The sequence below is a fragment of the Triturus cristatus genome, chromosome 8 (assembly GCF_964204655.1).
Source record: "Triturus cristatus chromosome 8, aTriCri1.1, whole genome shotgun sequence".
Taxonomy (NCBI): domain Eukaryota; kingdom Metazoa; phylum Chordata; class Amphibia; order Caudata; family Salamandridae; genus Triturus; species Triturus cristatus.
Genome location: NC_140591.1, coordinates 1,168,150,904 through 1,168,171,410, shown reverse-complemented (window position 1 = coordinate 1,168,171,410; position 20,507 = coordinate 1,168,150,904). Strand labels below are relative to the sequence as shown.

The following is a 20,507-nucleotide window of genomic DNA, read 5'->3' as shown; positions in this document are numbered from 1 at the left end:
GAGGCATCTCTAAGATACCCTCTGAATGCATTTTACATTAAATCACACGCTGGCATCAGTGTGGGTTTAATGTGCTGAGAAGTTTGCTACCAAAGCATTCTATGAACAGATTACCTGCTGCATTAACAATGCTGGAAATGAAGGTGGTTTTCTTGGCCCTAAATATCTGTAGGTGAATTGGAAATGTGTATATTCTTGTGCCCTACAGTGTACGTACTCAATGTGAGGATGAACAGTCATGGCAGATGCCTATATACACCTACAACTTAAAGTCAAACGTGATCCTTTAAAAATCTTTTTTTTTTTATTGCTTTCAGCATGAAACAAAAATACATATAATTCAAAAACACAATCGCGGCATAAGCAGGCATGTTAACGTATCAGATCACAACAGCATATAAGCACATTAGTACTCAAAGGCATAAATCCGGCAAATGGGGTATATCATGTATACAATCAATCAAAGAGCAGTATCTCCTATGGTTACATATCATCGCTCTGCAGACCAATACCTCGTGGGGAGACTAACTGTAACATAAGGACACAATTAGTGTGATCCATCCTCCACCCACAGGACCCTCAATCAACTATGTTCCTGCCTCTGTCGACAATACCTTCTCAGCAGTAATCTGTGGTTCCAAGATTTGCTCACCAGCCTTACTTAACAGATAAGTTTGGTATGGTCCCCAGTAGCTTCTAGGACGATTTCTGGGGGGTAGTAATTCACTGTATGTATCGGCTTGAGTATTACAGTACAGAATATCTGCCTGCCATTCTGTGATTCGTGGCAGCGGGCCCCTCATCCATTGCAATGCCACTCGCCTTTTTGCAAGTAAGAGTCCAATAGCTAACAACAGGTGCAGTGTCTTGTTTACTGAGAAATCCCACCCCAATAGCGCCATTTTAAGATCAGGTTCCAGATCCGCACTGATGATAGTTCCCAACTCTTTAAACACTTTTCCCCAGTAGCGGTAAACCCCGGGACATTGCCAGGCTAAGTGCCAGAATCCTGCGCCCTCCAATACCACATCTATGACAACAGGAAGTCTCTGCTAGACCGTATCAAAACTGGCGTTCAGGGGTGCAATAAGCTGTGTGTAAAAATTTGAAATGGATGAGTCTTTGCCTCCCATTAAGAGAGACAGACCGGGTGTGGGCACAGCAATATTGCCACTCTTTATCACTCAGGGGAGTGTCCAGATCGTGCTGCCACTCCAACCGCACTCTCAAGACTTCAGATTTACGCGTGTCCTGAAGGCTAGAATAGAATTTAGTGATTAACTTTAGAGGTTCCTCAACTTTAATTAGAGTGGTAAGAACCCCCATAGCCTGTGGTTCCAGCAAGTCATACCCAAGAAGGGTAACGCCAGGTCTGTTGGGCCCTACAGTAGTGAAATAATACCGTACCTCCCAGCTGTCCGTCTGGTTGTTGTAACGCCTCCCAGGTTGCTAACACGCCATCTTTAAAAAAATCCCCCATTGTGATAATGCCTATAGACTGTAGCGCTTGTCTTGCTCCCACTTCTTGGCCCAATGGAAACCACATGCACGATTGAAGCGGCATTTCTGGTGCATATATGAAGGCTCCAGCATGCCTGTGTAGTAGTGTTTGCCAGACTTGTGCAGTGACAGCAATGGAGTCAAAGACATGCAGCATCCTGGAAGCAGGTTGGGTGAGCGTCTGAGGAAGAGTGCAAAAAGGGTAGATCCTGTGGGCATGTATCCAATAATGAGCAAATGCTCTATTCTCGGCCCATTAGTACATCTCCAAATCAGGAGCCCCCAGACCCCCCAAGTCATAGGGCAAAGTGAGCGAGTTCCATTATATGTGAGGTTGTTTACCAACTCAAGCTAACCGTATCAACTGTGTGAGCCATCATTCGAACAGGTGTTTTGGAAGCAAAATAAGTATATTTTGAAATAAAAAGAGGAATCGCGGTAAAATAACCATCTTCATAATATAGATTCTCCCCCTCAGCGAGAATGGAAGTTTAATCCACTTGGCTACGTTGTCTATGAGCTTTTGTGTGGTTTTGCCATAATTTTCCCTCAGCACTATCGCTGGGTCTGTATGGAATTGGATGCCCAAGTAGCAGACCGCCTCTGTGGTCCAACACAGTGGAAATTTCATGGCTGGTTCCACAGTGTTGGGAGTGAGGGGAAATATGATGGACTTATCCCAATTTATTCGCAGCCCCGAGTGACTACCAAACTGCACAACCTCACGCAGTATTGGAGATAAATTTACCTCCGGATTATGTATATATAATAACGTATCATCTACATAGGCAGAAATGTTCAGTGTGTATTCGGGAAATCTCAGCCCTGTGTGCGTGCATGATACTTGCGGATTGATCTGGCCAGTGGTTCCGCAACAATCATGTACAATAGTGGAGACAGAGGATATCCCTGCCGCGTTCCCCGAGTGATGTTAAATGACTAAGAGACCTCATTCCCAATCCTCACTCAGGCTGTGGGTGATGTATATAGCACAGAAACCAGACGGAGATCTATGTCTCCGACTCCTATTTTGCGCAATACTGCGATCATGAAGCCCCCCTCAACTGAGTCGAAGGCTTCTTCGGGCATCTAGGAAGACCGCCGCAGCCTTGAGTTCTGGGTTTAGTCTCTGTACGGTGCCAAACAAATTCCTCAGATTTTGGGATAAATTACTGCTAGGGACAAGCCCTGCCTGCTCTGGGCGAATAATACGGGAGAGCAATAATGCCAGTCTGTTGGCTAATGTTTTATCATAAAGCTTAGCGTCTACATTAAGCAGAGATAGGGGCCTATACGAAGAGCAACTTGTCGATGACTTGCCTGGTTTTAATAGTGTGACAATGACAGCTTCACGCAAGGAGGGCGGCATAACGCCTTCCTCCGCCATCTCCTCGTAAAGTTTTTTGATGTGCAGAATCAATAAGTCTTGAAATTCTTTATAAAAGGTTACAGTGAGCCCATCTGCCCCTGGAGCTTTCCCGACTGCCATCCCCCTAAGTGCCTCCCGTATCTCATCAGACGTTGGAGGTGCCATCAGATGTTCTCTGTGCTCCACCACTAGCCATGGCATTTTAATACACGAGAGATACTCCTCTAGCGCTTCACTATTTGGAGGGGTCTAAGAGGTATTCAATGTCTTATACTAGGTGTGAAAATGTGCAGCTATTTCCCCCGGTGTGTGTAGTGTGTTTCCTTTGTCATCCATCATGCCCACCATAGCGTATAATTCTCTCTTAGGTCTCAATATTCCTGCTAGAGGGGCGCCTGGTCTCTCCCGCTCTCCATAGCATTGTGCAAATGCGTATTTGCCCATGTGTTTGATTTCGTCATTGGCCGTATCTAGGTGCTCTGCCAGTTTCTGTTGGAGTATAATACAAAAAACAATGGTCCTAGACCTACTTTAGAAAAGGATCAGTCAATACTCCTTGTATTTCATAGAATTACCAATCAGTCATGAGCGTTGATCACGTGCAGCCGCACCCGCTCAAAGCAATGAATACAATAATATTTATGAACAGTAAAAATGCAGTACCCAATGTTTTGCTCAACCATGCATTTAATTCTTCATGCCAATGGTATACAATACTAATGTGAACGTTTTCATAAATCGAAGTAGTACAATCATAAAGCACTCAATGTAGAAGGTTGCTCCAGATGGAACGTGCGGGGAGAAAAGTGCTCAAGTGGAAAGGGGATGTGAAAAGACTTCAAAGTAGTGACATAGGAAATAGAGGTTGATATGTTCTAAACAGAAATGGAAACGGTTGTGATTCACCGTTCCTTCGGGACTGGCCACAAGTATAATCAGGATACAAATTTACATTTCATATCATACAGATATAATTTCTTATGATGCACGTTTTTTCAAGGAAACAGCATGTGTGGTCCAGGCCAGGTACTAGGGGCGTCGACGTTTCGATCCGTCTTGTGGCCGCGAGGGTAATTTAAACCTCGGCCGTGCGGATCTTCCTCAGGACGAAAAGGGGCAACCAACTCTTATAGGGATCCGTCAAAGTTAGTTAGACCAGGGTCCTAGTGTGTCAGGGTCCGTCGATTAGTCGGCCCAGCAATCACTCAATGATGTGCGTCAATAAGTTGCCTAGTAGTAGTTACAAGGGAAACCAATCTCCTGTTCGGTTTGGACCGTGTCCGGGGCATTCAAGGCCAAGTCAATCTGTGGTCCGGCCGAGAGCAATTCCCAAAGTGAGTTGGCTCGAAGGGAAGACGTTCACATTAGTATTGTATACCATTGGCATGAAGAATTAAATGCATGGTTGAGCAAAACATTGGGTACTGCATTTTTACTGTTCATAAATATTATTGTATTCATTGCTTTGAGCGGGTGCGGCTGCACGTGATCAACGCTCATGACTGATTGGTAATTCTATGAAATACAAGGAGTATTGACTGATCCTTTTCTAAAGTAGGTCTAGGACCATTGTTTTTTGTATTATATTATACCCAGGTCCAGTACCATATTAGGGTAACCCCATTTTGATAATAGTTTCTGTTGGAGGTCTGCAGTGGTCCGGGCAGATCCTCCCTCTATCAAGTGCTGTTCCAAATGACCTATTTCCCGTTCCAGTGTCTCTAGTCTACCTCAGATGGAACGTAACACTCCTGCATGAGTAGAGATCACCACCCTTCTCACGAATACCTTAAATGTTTCCCATACCGTAGTAAATGAGGTCACTGAGCCGATATTATCAGAGAAGAAGTTCTCTATGGCTGTGGGAAACCGTTCTTTGAATACAGTGTCTAAAAGCGAGTATGGTGGGAAACGCCATGTGAATGCAGGTATACGTGGTGCCCCATACCTCAAGGCAAGGTGGACTGGGGAGTGATCGGAGTACGTCCGCGGCAAATGTGCACACTGCACAACTCTGGAACTCAATCCCCCGGACAACAACCAAATGTCAATTCGAGTGTGAGTGTCGTGCACGGAGGAATGATGGGTATAACCTCTCACATCGGGGGATCTGTGCCTCCAGATAACTATGAAGCCATCTGAATACATTATGTCTCGGATGGCTGCTGCTGCAGTCGCTGGACGCCTTGGCAGGCCCTGAGATCTGTCTATACTTGGAACTAATATACAATTAAAATCACCCCCCCACCTGTGAGATCCCCTTCCACTGCACCAATTTAGTCGCTAAGGAAGTATAGAAGTGTGGTTTGTCATAGTTGGGGCCGTATATACCTACCAGGAGGAATTTTGAGTCACCTGGTCTGCAAAGGGCTACCACAAATCTACCCTGTGGATCCTTTAGCATGTTCGTCATCTCTATCCCCACCTTCTTATCTACCCAAATCAGGACCCCTCTAGCACGTGAGGTATAATCTGCTGAGTAGCATACCCCTTGTAGTTTATGTACTGCCTCACTGCACTCCGGAGCAAGATGCATCTCTTTTAAAATAGCGATTGCCATGGAGTGTCGATTTAAATAGGCGTACACTCTTCTGATCTTTCTGTTGTTGTTTAGACCACGGACATCCCAGATCATGAGGTGCAGGACCTGTGTGTTGTCACCCGCCATAGCCATTTAAGTTGGATAACGCCTGCCGTCAATCATGTCCCTTGCCAATGAAACGCGCCATGTTTGCCCTCAGTTGCATATTGGGTACCATACACACACCCGTCCTAATAAAACAGACATTCCCTCCCACGCCTCGATAATCCCCAACTGTCGTGGCTATCTGCTCTCCCTCCCCCTCGTCTTGAAAAACAAACCCCAAAGCAAACAATACTGAAGGTATGATACACTTGGGGGCAGATGTTGCCATCTTGTCAAACTCCCTCAACCACTCTAATAGCACTTATAACAGCCTGAGTCTTATAAACAACTATCACTACGAGGTATAACAAGATGCAGTCAGTGCGCACCTTGTACCGGCAATCATCTCAGTCAGGACACCATTAGGAACCAATGAGTTTTCTGTATACATGTCCACTCCGTGTTCTGGCACGACAGTGGTGATATCGAGTATCCACAAGTCATATATTGTGATATGCACAATACACCCTCTACAGCACCTCAACTTTACAATACTCTATATCTTGGATCTGCTCAGCTGGTCACTTCTCTGTTTCTCAGTCTTCCCGAACATTTGGAGAACCCTCCAACTGTGTTGAAAGTAAGCTCGTTAAATCCTGACGCCGCAGTCACTATTCTTTCTCTTTAATAAATCGTAGGACCGCCTTGGGATCAATGAAAAAGTGCTCCTTGCCATCAAATTTGACCCTTAGTTTAGCAGGATACAGCGTACTCCAGGTTGAGATCTCTGAGTTTCTTTTTCCCGGTATGAAGAGTCCCCGTGCCTCTTGTACCTGCATTGTGAAGTCAGGGAACAAAGTTATTTCCGTGCCTTTGTGTCGGAGAGTTCCCAGTTCCCGGGCCTTGAGCAAAGCTGCGTCACGATCCCTATAATTTAGGAGTCTTGCTATGATAGGTCGGGGGGCAGTGCTGGGCACCCTTAGTTTAGCAGGATACAGCATACTGTACTCCAGGTTGAGATCTCTGAGTTTCTTTTTTGCCTCTTGTACCTGCATTGTGAAGTCAGGGAACAAAGTTATTTCCGTGCCTTCGTGTCAGAGAGTTCCCAGTTCCCGGGCCTTGAGCAAAGCTGCGTCACGATCCCTATAATTTAGGAGTCTTGCTATGATAGGTCGGGGGGCAGTGCTGGGCACCGGTCTGGGTGCCAGGGACCGATGTGCTCGTTCTACTACAAGTATCTCAGAGAAGGTGTCCCGACCTAAGAGGTTGACAAGGAGTTTTTCTACTTATTGCTCCATGTTGCTTACATTGGATGATTCTGCTACTCCCAAAATGCGGACGTTGTTATGTCGGGATCTCGCTTCGAGATCTTCGGCCTTCGCCTGCAGGGTACGTAAGATCTTGTCTCTTTCTTTATCGGTCTCGGCTCTAACAACGTCCTCCATGCCCGATATGCGTTGTTCTGCTGCATCGAGTCTGCCCCCATGTTTGTCCAGTCTCTCAGATATCCTGGCCATTCGAAACGACAGCACATCAATTTTACTGTCGATTTTTGATTGGCTCTGCTGGATGGTGCAGAGCACTTGTTTCATATCCACATCTGACCCATCATCCGGGTCGTCTGAAGTGGAGTCTTGCTCTGTGGGCAGGGATTCTTTCGATCTGGGGGTTTTACGCAGGTCGAATTGGAGTTTAGGTTGTAACTTGTCCGTCTTGCCCATATTGCCGGAATTTGCACACTGTGGGTGCGCAGTAAGTGCGCGCTATTGCTGGTAGGCAATGCATCCCAACAGGACCTGTTATTGCTTATTGATCAGGAACCCTCAAGGCTTAAGGCTCCTCTCCCTGCACTCTCTAATTAAGTCCAGCAAGCAGGCAGTGAGGAGCGATAGTTATCACAATGGCACTCCAATCAGCTCATCCTGCAGTTGTAATGCTCACCCAAATCCTGTGCAGTATATCAAGCAGTTGACCAGCCCCTGCGAAGCAGTACCACTAGAGTATGGCCCTCAGACTTCACGGGGCCCAAGCTACGATTAGCACCAGCACCTGTCCTCCGACCAGCACTGCACTATGTTCCTCCAGCTTCTGGCCTGACAACTTGCACCGTCACCCATTTCTCCCGTTATTGTGGGGTTCCTGTACTGGCCCCGTGCTGCCTAGGAAACTGGATCGTTGCCGCCCCCGATGTACCGGGTCAGGTCTCTTGTGTGAATGCAGGAGTTCGGCCGCCGGCAGTCCGTCAGTGCAGTGGTGGCACATCAGCTCCAGGGTCAGCCGCTCGTTACCGCTAGTAGCTCTGCTATCCCCAGGCGCTCCAAGGGTGCAACAGCCTCACTCACTAATCGTGCATCGGCACCTCCGCGATGCTTCTCATCCGGTTCTCTGCACCGCGACACCGGATCCGTTGCTCCACTCACTCAACCACCGCCAGGGCACGCTGAGTATTCGTGTAGTCGGAGGGCTCCACAGGCTGCGCAGCCCAGAGTACATCACTGCCGTTTTGTCTCGTTTGGTGGCACCGATGTGGGTCACAATTGGCGCATCAAGCAACGCTCAGCGTCAGCAAAGCATTCTGTCCTTGTAAGATCACCTCTGTCAGGATCATGACGGATTTTTAGTGGCAATAGGGAGAGCTACACTAGATCGCGGCCATCCTAGATTCAGGCAAGCTCCTTCCCCCCCCCCCCTCCCCCCACAAACATGTGATCCTTGACTCCATCTTCAAGGCCTCTGGAACCCAGAGACGGACCTCTGTGCAACCCATCAGGGCATACAAAGGGAAGAGTTTTTCATCCTGGAGGGGCAGCAGGCCCTATTCATTAGCGGTTTTTCTCATGATCTGTATTGTTTCATAAGTTTCTCAAAGCATTTCCACCTACATCCATACTTCTCAGAGCTGTTATGACATACAAGCACACCCTAATAGGATCAGTCATTCGCTTGGCTCAGGGCTGGTCACGCCAGACTGATACTCCTAAGGAAAGTCATCTGATTCCCCTTTCAATAAGATTAAGGGAACATTCTACATCCCTTTATATAGTCACTTACTTTGAACACATAGTTGCTCTGTTGACCTTTGCTCATCTCAGTCTTTTTTAAGATAATCAGGATGTTGTGGTGGCTGGCTCTGGGTCCATTATCGAACCCAACATGGTAACAAGTGACTGAAATACATATAATAGGCATTGCCAAAAGGAACTAACTTCTGCTGTGGACAACAACATGTTTTTCTCCACCTGGTGGAATCAGTTTGTCAAAACAACATGCAAGATCAGGTTGTCTGCAATAGGTTATTACCACAGTAGACGAGAGACTTCTTCTCCAAAGATGCCATAACATTTCATCTGATTTTCTTATCAGTCTCTTTCTCCTGATCATAAGGGCTACTGCTGAATGAAATTTGAACTTAATGCTCTCCCATTTTATGCACAAGCAATCTGAACATATCACATCTTGTGACCTACAGTAGTTCTTCTGGAAGAAGTATTTTCTGTTTGACTTTATATCTGCAGTCCTGTGTGCATAAGTACTTAATATTTTTCACCAGGAACAGTTGCATCTCCTATCCTGAAAGGTGTTGACCTTTCTATCTTAACATTGAAATTGGTCACCTGGTATTTTACCTGTGACCTCATGCCTGCCAGGCCAAGGAAGTACTTTAAAACCCAGATGTTTGGTGCTTCTTACATTGTTACATGGACAGGACCACTAACTTTGTTCCTCTGACCAAGTGTTTATCACCTGTGATGGTATTGTAGTGTTGATGCAGGCACTTTTTTCTACTAGGATTCTTTTGCAAGGTGAAAGATTTTCTGTGTAGAGCATTGCCACTACTTAGATGACTTCTCTGGAAACATCTCTGCACACTATACTAAAGCCAGATTATGCAGTGCCCAGTTGACATTTGAAGGCCGGCTCATTGGCTACCACACAGGCACTAGACTCTTGATGCACGTGCTGTGAGTGGTGAATAATTTAACCAAGGTTCCTTAACTTTAATTAGAGTGGTAAGAACCCCCATAGCCTGTGGTTCCAGCAAGTCGTACCCAAGAAGGGTAACGCCAGGTCTGTTGGGCCCTACAGTAGTGAAATAATACCGTACCTCCCAGCTGTCCGTCTGGTTGATGTAACGCCTCCCAGGTTGCTAACACGCCATCTTTAAAAAAATCCCCCATTGTGATAATGCCTATAGACTGTAGCGCTTGTCTTGCTCCCACTTCTTGGCCCAATGGAAACCACATGCACGATTGAAGCGGCATTTCTGGTGCATATATGAAGGCTCCTGCATGCCTGTGTAGTAGTGTTTGCCAGGCTTGTGCAGTGACAGCAATGGAGTCAAAGACATGCAGCATCCTGGAAGCAGGTTGGGTGAGCGTCTGAGGAAGAGTGCAAAAAGGGTAGATCCTGTGGGCATGTATCCAATAATGAGCAAATGCGCTATTCTCGGCCCATTAGTACATTACCAAATCAGGAGCCCCCAGAGCCCCCAAGTCATAGGGCAAAGCTAGCGAGTTCCATTGTATGTGAGGTTGTTTACCAACTCAAGCTAACCGTATCAACTGTGTGAGCCATCATTCGAACAGGTGTTTTGGCAGCAAAATAGGTATATTTTGAAATAAAAAGAGGAATCGCGGTAAAATAACCATCTTCATAATAGAGATTCTCCCCATCAGCGAGAATGGAAGTTTAATCCACTTGGCTTCATTGTCTATGAGCTTTTGTGTGGTTTTGCCATAATTTTCCCTCAGTACTATCGCTGGGTCTGTATGGAATTGGATGCCCAAGTAGCAGACCACCTCTGTGGTCCAACACAGTGGAAATTTCATGGCTGGTTCCACAGTGCTGGGAGTGAGGGGAAATATGATGGACTTATCCCAATTTATTCGCAGCCCCGAGTGACCACCAAACTGCACAACCTCATGCAGTATTGGAGATAAATTTACCTCCGGATTATGTATATATAATAACGTATCATCTGCATAGGCAAAAATGTTCAGTGTGTATTCGGGGAATCTCAGCCCTGTGCGTGCATGATACTCGCGGATTGATCAGGCCAGAGGTTCCGCAACAATCATGTACAATAGTGGAGACAGAGGATAGCCCTGCCGCGTTCCCCGAGTGATGTTAAATGACTGAGAGACCTCATTCCCAATTCTCACTCAGGCTGTGGGTGATGTATATAGCACAGATACCAGACGGAGATATATGTCTCCGACTCCTATTTTGCGCAATACTGCGAACATGAAGCCCCACTCAACTGAGTCGAAGGCTTCTTCGGCATCTAGGAAGACCGCCGCAGCCTTGACTTTTGGGTTTAGTCTCTGTACGGTGGCAAACAAATTCCTCAGATTTTGGGATAAATTACTGCTAGGGACAAACCCTGCCTACTCTGGGCGAATAATACGGGAGAGCAATAATACCAGTCTGTTGGCTAATGTTTTAGCATAAAGCTTAGCGTCTACGTTAAGCAGAGATAAGGGTCTATACGAAGAGCAACTTGTCGATGACTTGCCTGGTGTTAATAGTGTGACAATGACAGCTTCACGCAAGGAGGGCGGCATAACGCCTTCCTCCGCCATCTGCTCGTAAAGTTTTTTGATGTGCGGAATCAATAAGTCTTGAAATTCTTTATAAAAGGTTACAGTGAGCCCATCTGCCCCTGGAGCTTTCCCGGCTGCCATCCCCCTAAGTGCCTCCCGTATCTCATCAGACGTTGGAGGTGCCATCAGATGTTCTCTGTGCTCCACCACTAGCCATGGCATTTCAATACACGAGAGATACTCCTCTAGCGCTTCACTATTTGGAGGGGTCTAAGAGGTATACAATGTCTTATACTAGGTGTGAAAATGTGCAGCTATTTCCCCCATTGTGTGTAGTGTGTTTCCTTTGTCATCCATCATGCCCACCATAGCGTATAATTCTCTCTTAGGTCTCAATATTCCTGCTAGAGGGGCGCCTGGTCTCTCCCGCTCTCTATAGCATTGTGCAAATGCGTATTTGCCCATGTGTTTGATTTCGTCATTGGCCGTATCTAGGTGCTCTGCCAGTTTCTGTTGGAGGTCTGCAGTGGTCCGGGCAGATCCTCCCTCTACCAAATTCTGTTCCAAATGACCTATTTCCCGTTCCAGTTTCTCTAGTCTACCTCAGATGGAACGTAACACTCCTGCATGAGTAGAGATCACCACCCTTCTCACGAATACCTTAAATGTTTCCCATACCGTAGTAAATGAGGTCACTGACCCGATATTATCAGAGAAGAAGTTCTCTATGGCTGTGGGTAACCCTTCTTTGAATACAGTGTCTAAAAGCGAGTATGGTGGGAAACGCCATGTGAATGCAGGTATACGTGGTGCCCCATACCTCAAGGCAAGGTGGACTGGGGAGTGATCGGAGTACGTCCGCGGCAAATGTGCACACTGCTCAACTCTGGAACTCAATCCCCCGGACAACAACCAAATGTCAATTCGAGTGTGAGTGTCGTGCACGGAGGAATGATGGGTATAACCTCTCACATCGGGGGATCTGTGCCTCCGGATAACTATGAGGCCATCTGAATACATTATGTCTCGGATGGCTGCTGCTGCAGTCGCTAGACGCCTTGGCAGGCCCTGAGATCTGTCTATACTTGGAACTATTATACAATTAAAATCACCCCACACACCTGTGAGATCCCGTTCCACTGCACCAATTTAGTCACTAAGGAAGTATAGAAGTGTGGTTTGTCATAGTTGGGGCCGTATATACCTACCAGGAGGAATTTTAAGTCACCTGGTCTGCATAGGGCTACCACAAATCTACCCTGTGGATCCTTTAGCATGTTCGTCATCTCTATCCCCGCCTTCTTATCTACCCAAATCAGGACCCCTCTAGCATGTGAGGTATAATCTGCTGAGTAGCATACCCCTTGTAGTTTGCGATGTACTGCCTCACTGCACTCCGGAGCAAGTTGCATCTCTTGTAAAATAGCGAGTGCCATGGAGTGTCGATTTAAATAGGCGCACACTCTTCTGATCTTTCTGTTGTTGTTTAGACCACGGACATCCCAGATCATGAGGTGCAGGACCTGTGTGTTCTCACCCGCCATAGCCATTTAAGTTGGATAACGCCTGCCGTCAATCATGTCCCTTGCCAATGAAACGCGCCATATTTGACCTCAGTTGCATATTGGAAACCATACACACACCCGTCCTAATAAAACAGACATTCCCTCCCACGCCTCGATCACCCCCAACTGTCGTGGCTATCTGCTCTCCCTCACCCTCGTCTTGAAAAACAAACCCCAAAGCAAACAATACTGAAGGTATGATACACTTGGGGGCAGATGTTGCCATCTTGTCAAACTCCCTCAACCACTCTAATAGCACGTATAACAGCCTGAGTCTTATAAACAACTATCACTACGAGGTATAACAAGATGCAGTCAGTGCGCACCTTGTACTGGCAATCATCTCAGTCAGGACACCATTAGGAACCAATGAGTTTTCTGTATACATGTCCACTCCGTGTTCTGGCACGACAGTGGTGATATCGAGTATCCACAAGTCATATATTGTGATATGAACAATACACCATCTACAGCACCTCAACTTTACAATACTCTATATCTTGGATCTGCTCAGCTGGTCACTCCTCTGTTTCTCAGTCTTCCCGAACATTTGGAGAACCCTCCAACTGTGTCGAAAGTAAGCTCGGTAAATCCTGACGCCACAGTCACTATTCTTTCTCTTTAATAGATCGTAGGACCACCTTGGGATCAATGAAAAAGTGCACCTTGCCATCAAATTTGACCCTTAGTTTAGCAGGATACAGCGTACTCCAGGTTGAGATCTCTGAGTTTCTTTTTCCCGGTATGAAGAGTCCCCGTGCCTCTTGTACCTGCATTGTGAAGTCAGGGAACAAAGTTATTTCCGTGCCTTTGTTGCGGAGAGTTCCCAGTTCCCGGGCCTTGAGCAAAGCTGCGTCACGATCCCTATAATTTAGGCGTCTTGCTGTGATAGGTCGGGGGGCAGTGCTGGGCACCGGTCTGGGTGCCAGGGACCGATGTGCTCGTTCTACTACAAGTATCTCAGAGAAGGTGTCCCGACCTAAGAGGTTGACAAGGAGTTTTTCTACTTATTGCTCCATGTTGCTTACATTGGACGATTCTGCTACTCCCAAAATGCGGACGTTGTTACGTCGGGATCTCGCTTCGAGATCTTCGGCCTTCGCCTGCAGGGTACGTAAGATCTTGTCTCTTTCTTTATCGGTCTCAGCGTCGGCTCTAACAATGTCCTCCATGCCCGATATGCGTTGTTCTGCCGCATCGAGTCTGCCCCCATGTTTGTCCAGTCTCTCAGATATCCTGGCCATTCGAAACGACAGCGCATCAATTTTACTGTCGATTTTTGATTGGCTCTGCTGGATGGTGCAGAACACTTGTTTCATATCCACATCTGACCCATCATCCGGGTCGTCTGAAGTGGAGTCTTGCTCTGTGGGCAGGGATTCTTTCGATCTGGGGGTTTTACGCAGGTCGAATTGGAGTTTAGGTTGTAACTTGTCGGTCTTGCCCATATTGCCAGAATTTGCACACTGTGGGTGCGCAGTAAGTGCGCGCTATTGCTGGTAGGCAATGTGTCCCAAGAGGACCTGTTATTGTTTATTGATCAGGAACCCTAAAGGCTTAAGGGTCCTCTCCCTGCACTCTCTAATTAAGTCAAGCAAGCAGGCAGTGAGGAGCGATAGTTATCACAATGGCACTCCAATCAGCTCATCCTGCAGTTGTAATGCTCACCCAAATCCTGTGTAGTATATCAAGCAGTTGACCAGCCCCTGCAAAGCAGTACCACTAGAGTATGGCCCTCAGACTTCACGGGGCCCAAACTACGATTAGCACCAGCACCTGTCCTCCAACCAGCACTGCACTATGTTCCTCCAGCTTCTGGCCTGACAACTTGCACACGGCCACCGTCACCCATTTCTCCTGTTATTGTGGGGTCCCTGTACTGGCCCTGTGCTGCCTAGGAAACTGGATCGTTGCCGCCCCGATGTACCGGGTCAGGTCTCTTGTGTGAATGCGGGAGTTCGGCCGCCGGCAGTCCGTCAGTGCAGTGGTGGCACATCAGCTCCAGGGTCAGCCGCTCGTTACCGCTAGTAGCTCTGCTATCCCCAGGCGCTCCAAGGGTGCAACAGCCTCACTCACTAAGAGTGCATCTGCACCTCCGCGATGCTTCTCGTCAGGTTCTCTGCACCGCGACACCGGATCCGTTGCTCCGCTCACTTAACCACTGCCAGGGCACGCTGAGTATTCGTGTAATAGGAGGGCTCCACAGGCTGCGCAGCCCAGAGTACGTCACAGCCGTTTTGTCTCGTTTGGTTGCACCGTTGTGGGTCACAATTGGCGCATCAAGCAACGCTCAGCGTCAGCAAAGCATTCTGTCCTTGTAAGATCACCTCTGTCAGGATCATGACGGATTTTTTGTGGCAATAGGGAGAGCTACACCAGATTGCGCCCATCCTAGATTCAGGCAAACTCCCCCCCCACATGTGATCCTTGACTCCATCTTCAAGGCCTATGGAACCCATAGACGGACCTCTGTGCAACCCATCAGGGCATACAAAGGGAAGAGTTTTTCATCCTGGAGGGGCAGCAGGCCCTATTCATTAGCGGTTTTTCTCATGATCTGTATTGTTTCATAAGTTTCTCAAAGCATTTCCACCTACATCCATACTTCTCAGAGCTGTTATGACATACAAGCACACCCTAATAGGATCAGTCATTCGCTTGGCTCAGGGCTGGTCACGCCAGACTGATACTCCTAAGGAAAGTCATCTGATTCCCCTTTCAATAAGATTAAGGGAACATTCTACATCCCTTAATATAGTCACCTACTTTGAACACATAGTTGCTCTGTTGACCTTTGCTCATCTCAGTCTTTTTTAAGATAATCAGGATGTTGTGGTGGCTGGCTCTGGGTCCATTATCGAACCCAACATGGTAACAAGTGACTGAAATACATATAATAGGCATTGCCAAAAGGAACTAACTTCTGCTGTGGACAACAACATGTTTTTCTCCACCTGGTGGAATCAATTTGTCAAAACAACATGCAAGATCAGGTTGTCTGCAATAGGTTATTACCACCGTAGACGAGAGACTTCTTCTCCAAAGATGCCATAACATTTCATCTGGTTTTCTTATCAGTCTCTTTCTCCTGATCATAAGGGCTACTGCTGAATGAAATTTGAACTTAATGCTCTCCCATTTTATGCACAAGCAATCTGAACATATCACATCTTGTGACCTACAGTAGTTCTTCTGGAAGAAGTATTTTCAGTTTGACTTTATATCTGCAGTCCTGCGTGCATAAGTACTTAATATTTTTCACCAGGAACAGTTGCATCTCCCATCCTGAAAGGTGTTGACCTTTCTATCTTAACATTGAAATTGGTCACCTGGTATTTTACCTGTGACCTAATGCCTGCCAGGCCAAGGAAGTACTTTAAAACCCAGATGTTTGGTGCACCTTACATTGTTACATGGACAGGACCACTAACTTTGTTCCTCTGACCAAGTGTTTATCACCTGTGATGGTGTTGTAGTGTTGATGCAGGCACTTTTTTTCTACTAGGATTCTTTTGCAAGGTGATAGATTTTCTGTGTAGAGCATTGCCACTACTTAGATGACTCATCTGGAAACATCTCTGCACACTATACTAAAGCCAGATTATGCAGTGCCCAGTTGACATTTGAAGGCCGGCTCATTGGCTACCAGACAGGCACTAGACTCTTGATGCACGTGCTGTGAGTGGTGAATAATTTAACCAAGATGTCTTTTGTGTATTTGCCCCAATATACGCTACTTGAAACTCCCCTTTCTCCACCCTTTTTCTGGCACTTCTCTTGCTGGAGAATGTAGCATTGGTTGGGATTAGATCAGAGACAGGATATAGGTAAATAGTAAAAGTAACATTGAGTGCTTTTTCTGAAAGAAACACGTTAGTTAGATTCCTCACCTTAGAATATCCCCAGGCGTCAGACTGGATCCGGAAGATTTTTCGTCAGTAATACCCCTTGCGCGTCGCTAGGCGTCGTCTGCGGCTCCGCGTCCGTCGTCGGCGTAGTGCGCCGGAATGACGTCGTCGGAGTACTTAGACGCCGCCCTCGCGCGCTGACGTCAGTTCTTCTTTTTTCCGCGCCAGTAAGCGCAGATCCGGGAGAGCTACCCCTTTAGTCACTTTTTGACTAACTTTTTCGATCCTTTTTGATCTTGTCTCGACTCCGGTGCCGGTAGGATGCCTGGTTTTAAAGCCTGTGCTGACTGTAGCCGCTTGATGTCGGTTACGGACCATCACCGCCGGTGCCTTTACTGCTTGGGCCTCGACCACGATGCGGAGTCGTGTTCGGACTGCAAGGCCCTGACCTCGAAGGCTAGACGGGAGCGGTCCCGTAAGCTTCTCGAGATTCGCCACTCGGCTCCGCGCCCCTCTCGATCCCGGTCCAGGAGGAGGTCCAAGGATCGGTCACGGAGCCGCAGCCGACGTCATCATCGGTCGTCGGGATCCAAGTCTTCGGGTAAGTCGAAGCACTCCAAGAAGTCCAAGAGGCGACACCGCTCTTCGGACTCCCTTCCCCTGCAATGCTGGCTGTCACACAGGATTGCCTAGCCGTACCCCACTGAAGACTCGCGTTGTCAGCTGCCAGACAGGGGAAAATAAAATGATAATAAAATGCTTTCATTATCATTTTATTTTTCTTCTTTTAGCAGAGGGTGGTGCTCCTCCGCCATTCCAGAGGAGCCGACCCTGGCCATCTTGAAGTTAGCTAACCAAGTACAAGGGGAGCTTTGCCTTGGGCCTTTCTGTAGTCAGTCTGTTGACCCAAAAGAGTGTGACAGTGAATTCCGATAGGTGCCTTTCAGTAGTGGGTGCAATCCCCCCAGCAGTCGACAATTTAGAGGTTTGTGGGATAGGTGGGAATGTTGGCATTGAAAAGGCTTTGAGTGTGGGAGAATAAAATCATATGTAGCATATGTAAAGAGTTTTCAGACTGGTTCCGGGGTTATTCAATCATTTTGTAGCCATTCAGATGACGGAGAGAAGCCATTAAGTGAACTAGTGTTAAAGGTAAGGTGCTCTTTCTGGCCTACCTCCCTCTCCTTTTCTTAAATACTGTTAAGTAACCGCAGCCATTCCCTCCTTGTTTTGTTTTCTTTTGTTTTGTCATTTTGCTGCTGTCATTTGTTTTTGTGCTTGTTTTGTTTCCCCAGCGAGGGTTGTCGGAGAGAGAACACCATGAAGAATGTCGGATGCCGCAAATATGCGTTTAACTGTCTGCAGCTGAAGGCTTTTCCCAAGCATTACAGGCCTCCTGAAGGAACTTATGGAAAAGTTGAGACCTAAATCAACTTGCTTTGCCATATCACTAGCTGTTACTTGGATATCCGTGAATACACTTTAGTTTAACATCACCAGGACCAGATCAGACATTATATGTACATCCTGTAGCCTGGAATCTTGTATTGAGCATGGTAACCAGTTGGAAATAATGTTTCGGCACGTAACGTCTACAAAATCACTGTCCATTACAATAAACTTTGATAGTTGTGAGCCTTCTGCAGGATTACTTCAGTGGGTACCTCAAGAGTGTTGGAGAAGCCGGAAAAGACGGTTGTTCTGCTGCTGTTCTACACATCATCTATTTATGCTGCGGTGTCTCGAGAATTAATCGTTTTGTAATACTTTTTTTTTAATTAAAAGGCCTGCAAATCATCAAATACATGAAGGTAGCGGGAGTCGCACAATTTTAAATGTGTTGTATGCAGCTAGTGAGAAAACAAAAACTTTTAAAGAAATTGTTTCTAGTGCCAGTCGATAAACATCACTGTTTGGAATGAGCGACAAGTATAAACTGTGATCATTAGGTTGTGATTCCAGTTTTTGAAACCCTATGAACTTAGAATCTGTGAACCAGGGTTAAAAATCGAGAACACAAAGTCTTGTTCAGTTGTAACTAAAGGGTCTTCTGAAGGTCAGCGACTGTAAACCATATTGTAAAGCTGAAACCATTTTCCATTTTGTACGTAATTTAATGTATAGTGTGCAATATGTTCTTTTGGCACTGGCTGCTTTAATGTACTGTACTTAATGGCGTAAGGATGCTTTCTTTGTCTTGTCTCAGGAGTCACTTCTGTTTCCCTTGAACATTTACCTCCAGGTTGTTTCTGCAAATACCTTGCAGAGGTAGTCAGATTCAAGGTCTCTTGTCTACTACGTGCCTGGATTTCTGTACAAGACGCTTGAAAATAATACCTCCCCTATTGAAAAGGCAAAGATATTTGAGGGCCTCTGTAACCAAACAAGGCCATGCATTTCTTAAGGAAGGAGAGACGCCTCACCAGTACATGGAGTGGGGATATACCTACAGTAATTATTGGACGCGCCTTACCCAAACCCCTGGATTGCCTGTTGAGGGAAAAATCTTCCTAGCACTACCCTTCATTAGCCATAGAATTTACGTTGAGAACTCCAAACCACAGACTATAGATGCTCTTGCTCAGTGAGTAAGGCATGGTTTTAACTCCCCACCACCCTGTAAGTTTGTTTTATTTATAGTCCTGATTACTGCAGGAAAAGTAAAGCAGTCCTAAAAAAGTCAAAAGGTTCAGTGGCAGTAGTGTTCCAAACTTCACATTTTCACTTGTTGCCACTCCTCGAAAAAATGGCAGGATAATGAGAATTGTTAATATTGGGAAAAATGTTAACATCTTCTGTTCAGTGCATGGCATTTTGGAAAGTTTGCTCCTATAAACATGTCCATGCTGACTTGGGAGGAAGGAACGTTTTTGCTCACACTTAACCTGATTTGGTTCCTGCTGGCTTGATAAATTTATCTTGTTTGCATCAGTCAGGGGTGGGGTGCATGGCAACTTGATGTGAGATACTCTGTCCAAAATGGGTGGTAAATGGAATTGGTGAATAGCAGTTTAAAGTTAATTCAACATATCTCAGAAGTAACATTTTCCATTGTCTTTAGTACGAGCACTACCAGTGGCCTTAAGGGTCTGTGAAGTGCTTGTGAAAGAGCATGGAATCTTCTTTCATGCAATTGTTCTTGAGAAATGGAGCCTCTGCTACCAGGTAATTCCCGGTGAAAAAGTGCAGCTCAATGTAATGGTATTAGTAATGTTATAAGCTACACTTTATAAACTTCAGTTCTAATCTTCTTGTGGCAAGGTTTCTAGGGATATTTTGTTTTGTTTTTGTCTGTCATTTCACTGAGATTTGCACTGAACCAGTTACTCCACAATGCAAATGACTTATTCCCAGTTCTAAGGGTTCTCTTCACTCACTCAAATTGCATGTCTGTTAATCTCACATTTTTATAGGTAAATAAAAATGAACTCATCAGTTGTTTTATCTGACTGGGAGTGTTTCAACTGTGCTGAGAACTATTTGTGCATCATTGCTTCTGATGAAGGTAGTTGTCTTTTAAATGTGTCTGATACTTAGGATGCAAGACTCTTCTATATCTACACAATCGTCATAACCCACAGATATTAACTTTATCCTAACCTGTAAAGAAGTTTTTAATATAGATGTTCATATGAAATATAGACTATAATGGGATGAAATAACAAGGTAAGTTTATTTACATCCACCATCTGACTCCACATGGAATATCAAGGACTTTTTGGTTTTATGCTAGATTAGATTTTTAATGCTGTGTTAGTCGCACAAACAGGTCTGTCTCTGTGCTCCAAACACAGCTCAAAGTCATGTGACGAGTGCAAAGATGAACTTGAAGGCCATCGGGGGCCATGAAACACAAATATATGTCACAGAACACCGTCAGAAGATGAGAAAAGCCCAGTCAAAGTTGAGAGCAAGGACCACTCATCAGGTAAGCCCACAAAGTCTAAGAAACACAAGAAGCCGAAGCGGAGCTCCCCTTTGTCTTTGTCTGTATTCTCAGACTGGGCTCCAGCCCATATCCAGATGCGCACAACTTCCTGGGTCATTCGTGATGCC

At 46.1% G+C, this 20,507-nt stretch overlaps 1 protein-coding gene across 3 annotated transcripts in view; it reads left to right on the top strand.

Annotated features, from left to right (window-relative positions):
• INPP4A (inositol polyphosphate-4-phosphatase type I A) overlaps nt 1–19,920 on the top strand; it is an 857,226-nt gene extending 837,306 nt beyond the window's left edge. For all 3 annotated transcript variants that reach the window (XM_085622821.1, XM_085622820.1, XM_085622817.1), the window contains one exon: nt 17,747–19,920. In XM_085622821.1, the coding sequence (XP_085478947.1) occupies nt 17,747–17,879 (133 nt within the window). In that variant the 3' untranslated portion in view covers nt 17,880–19,920. The remainder of the gene's footprint in view (nt 1–17,746) is intronic.
• The last annotated feature ends 587 nt before the right edge of the window (nt 19,921–20,507 follow it).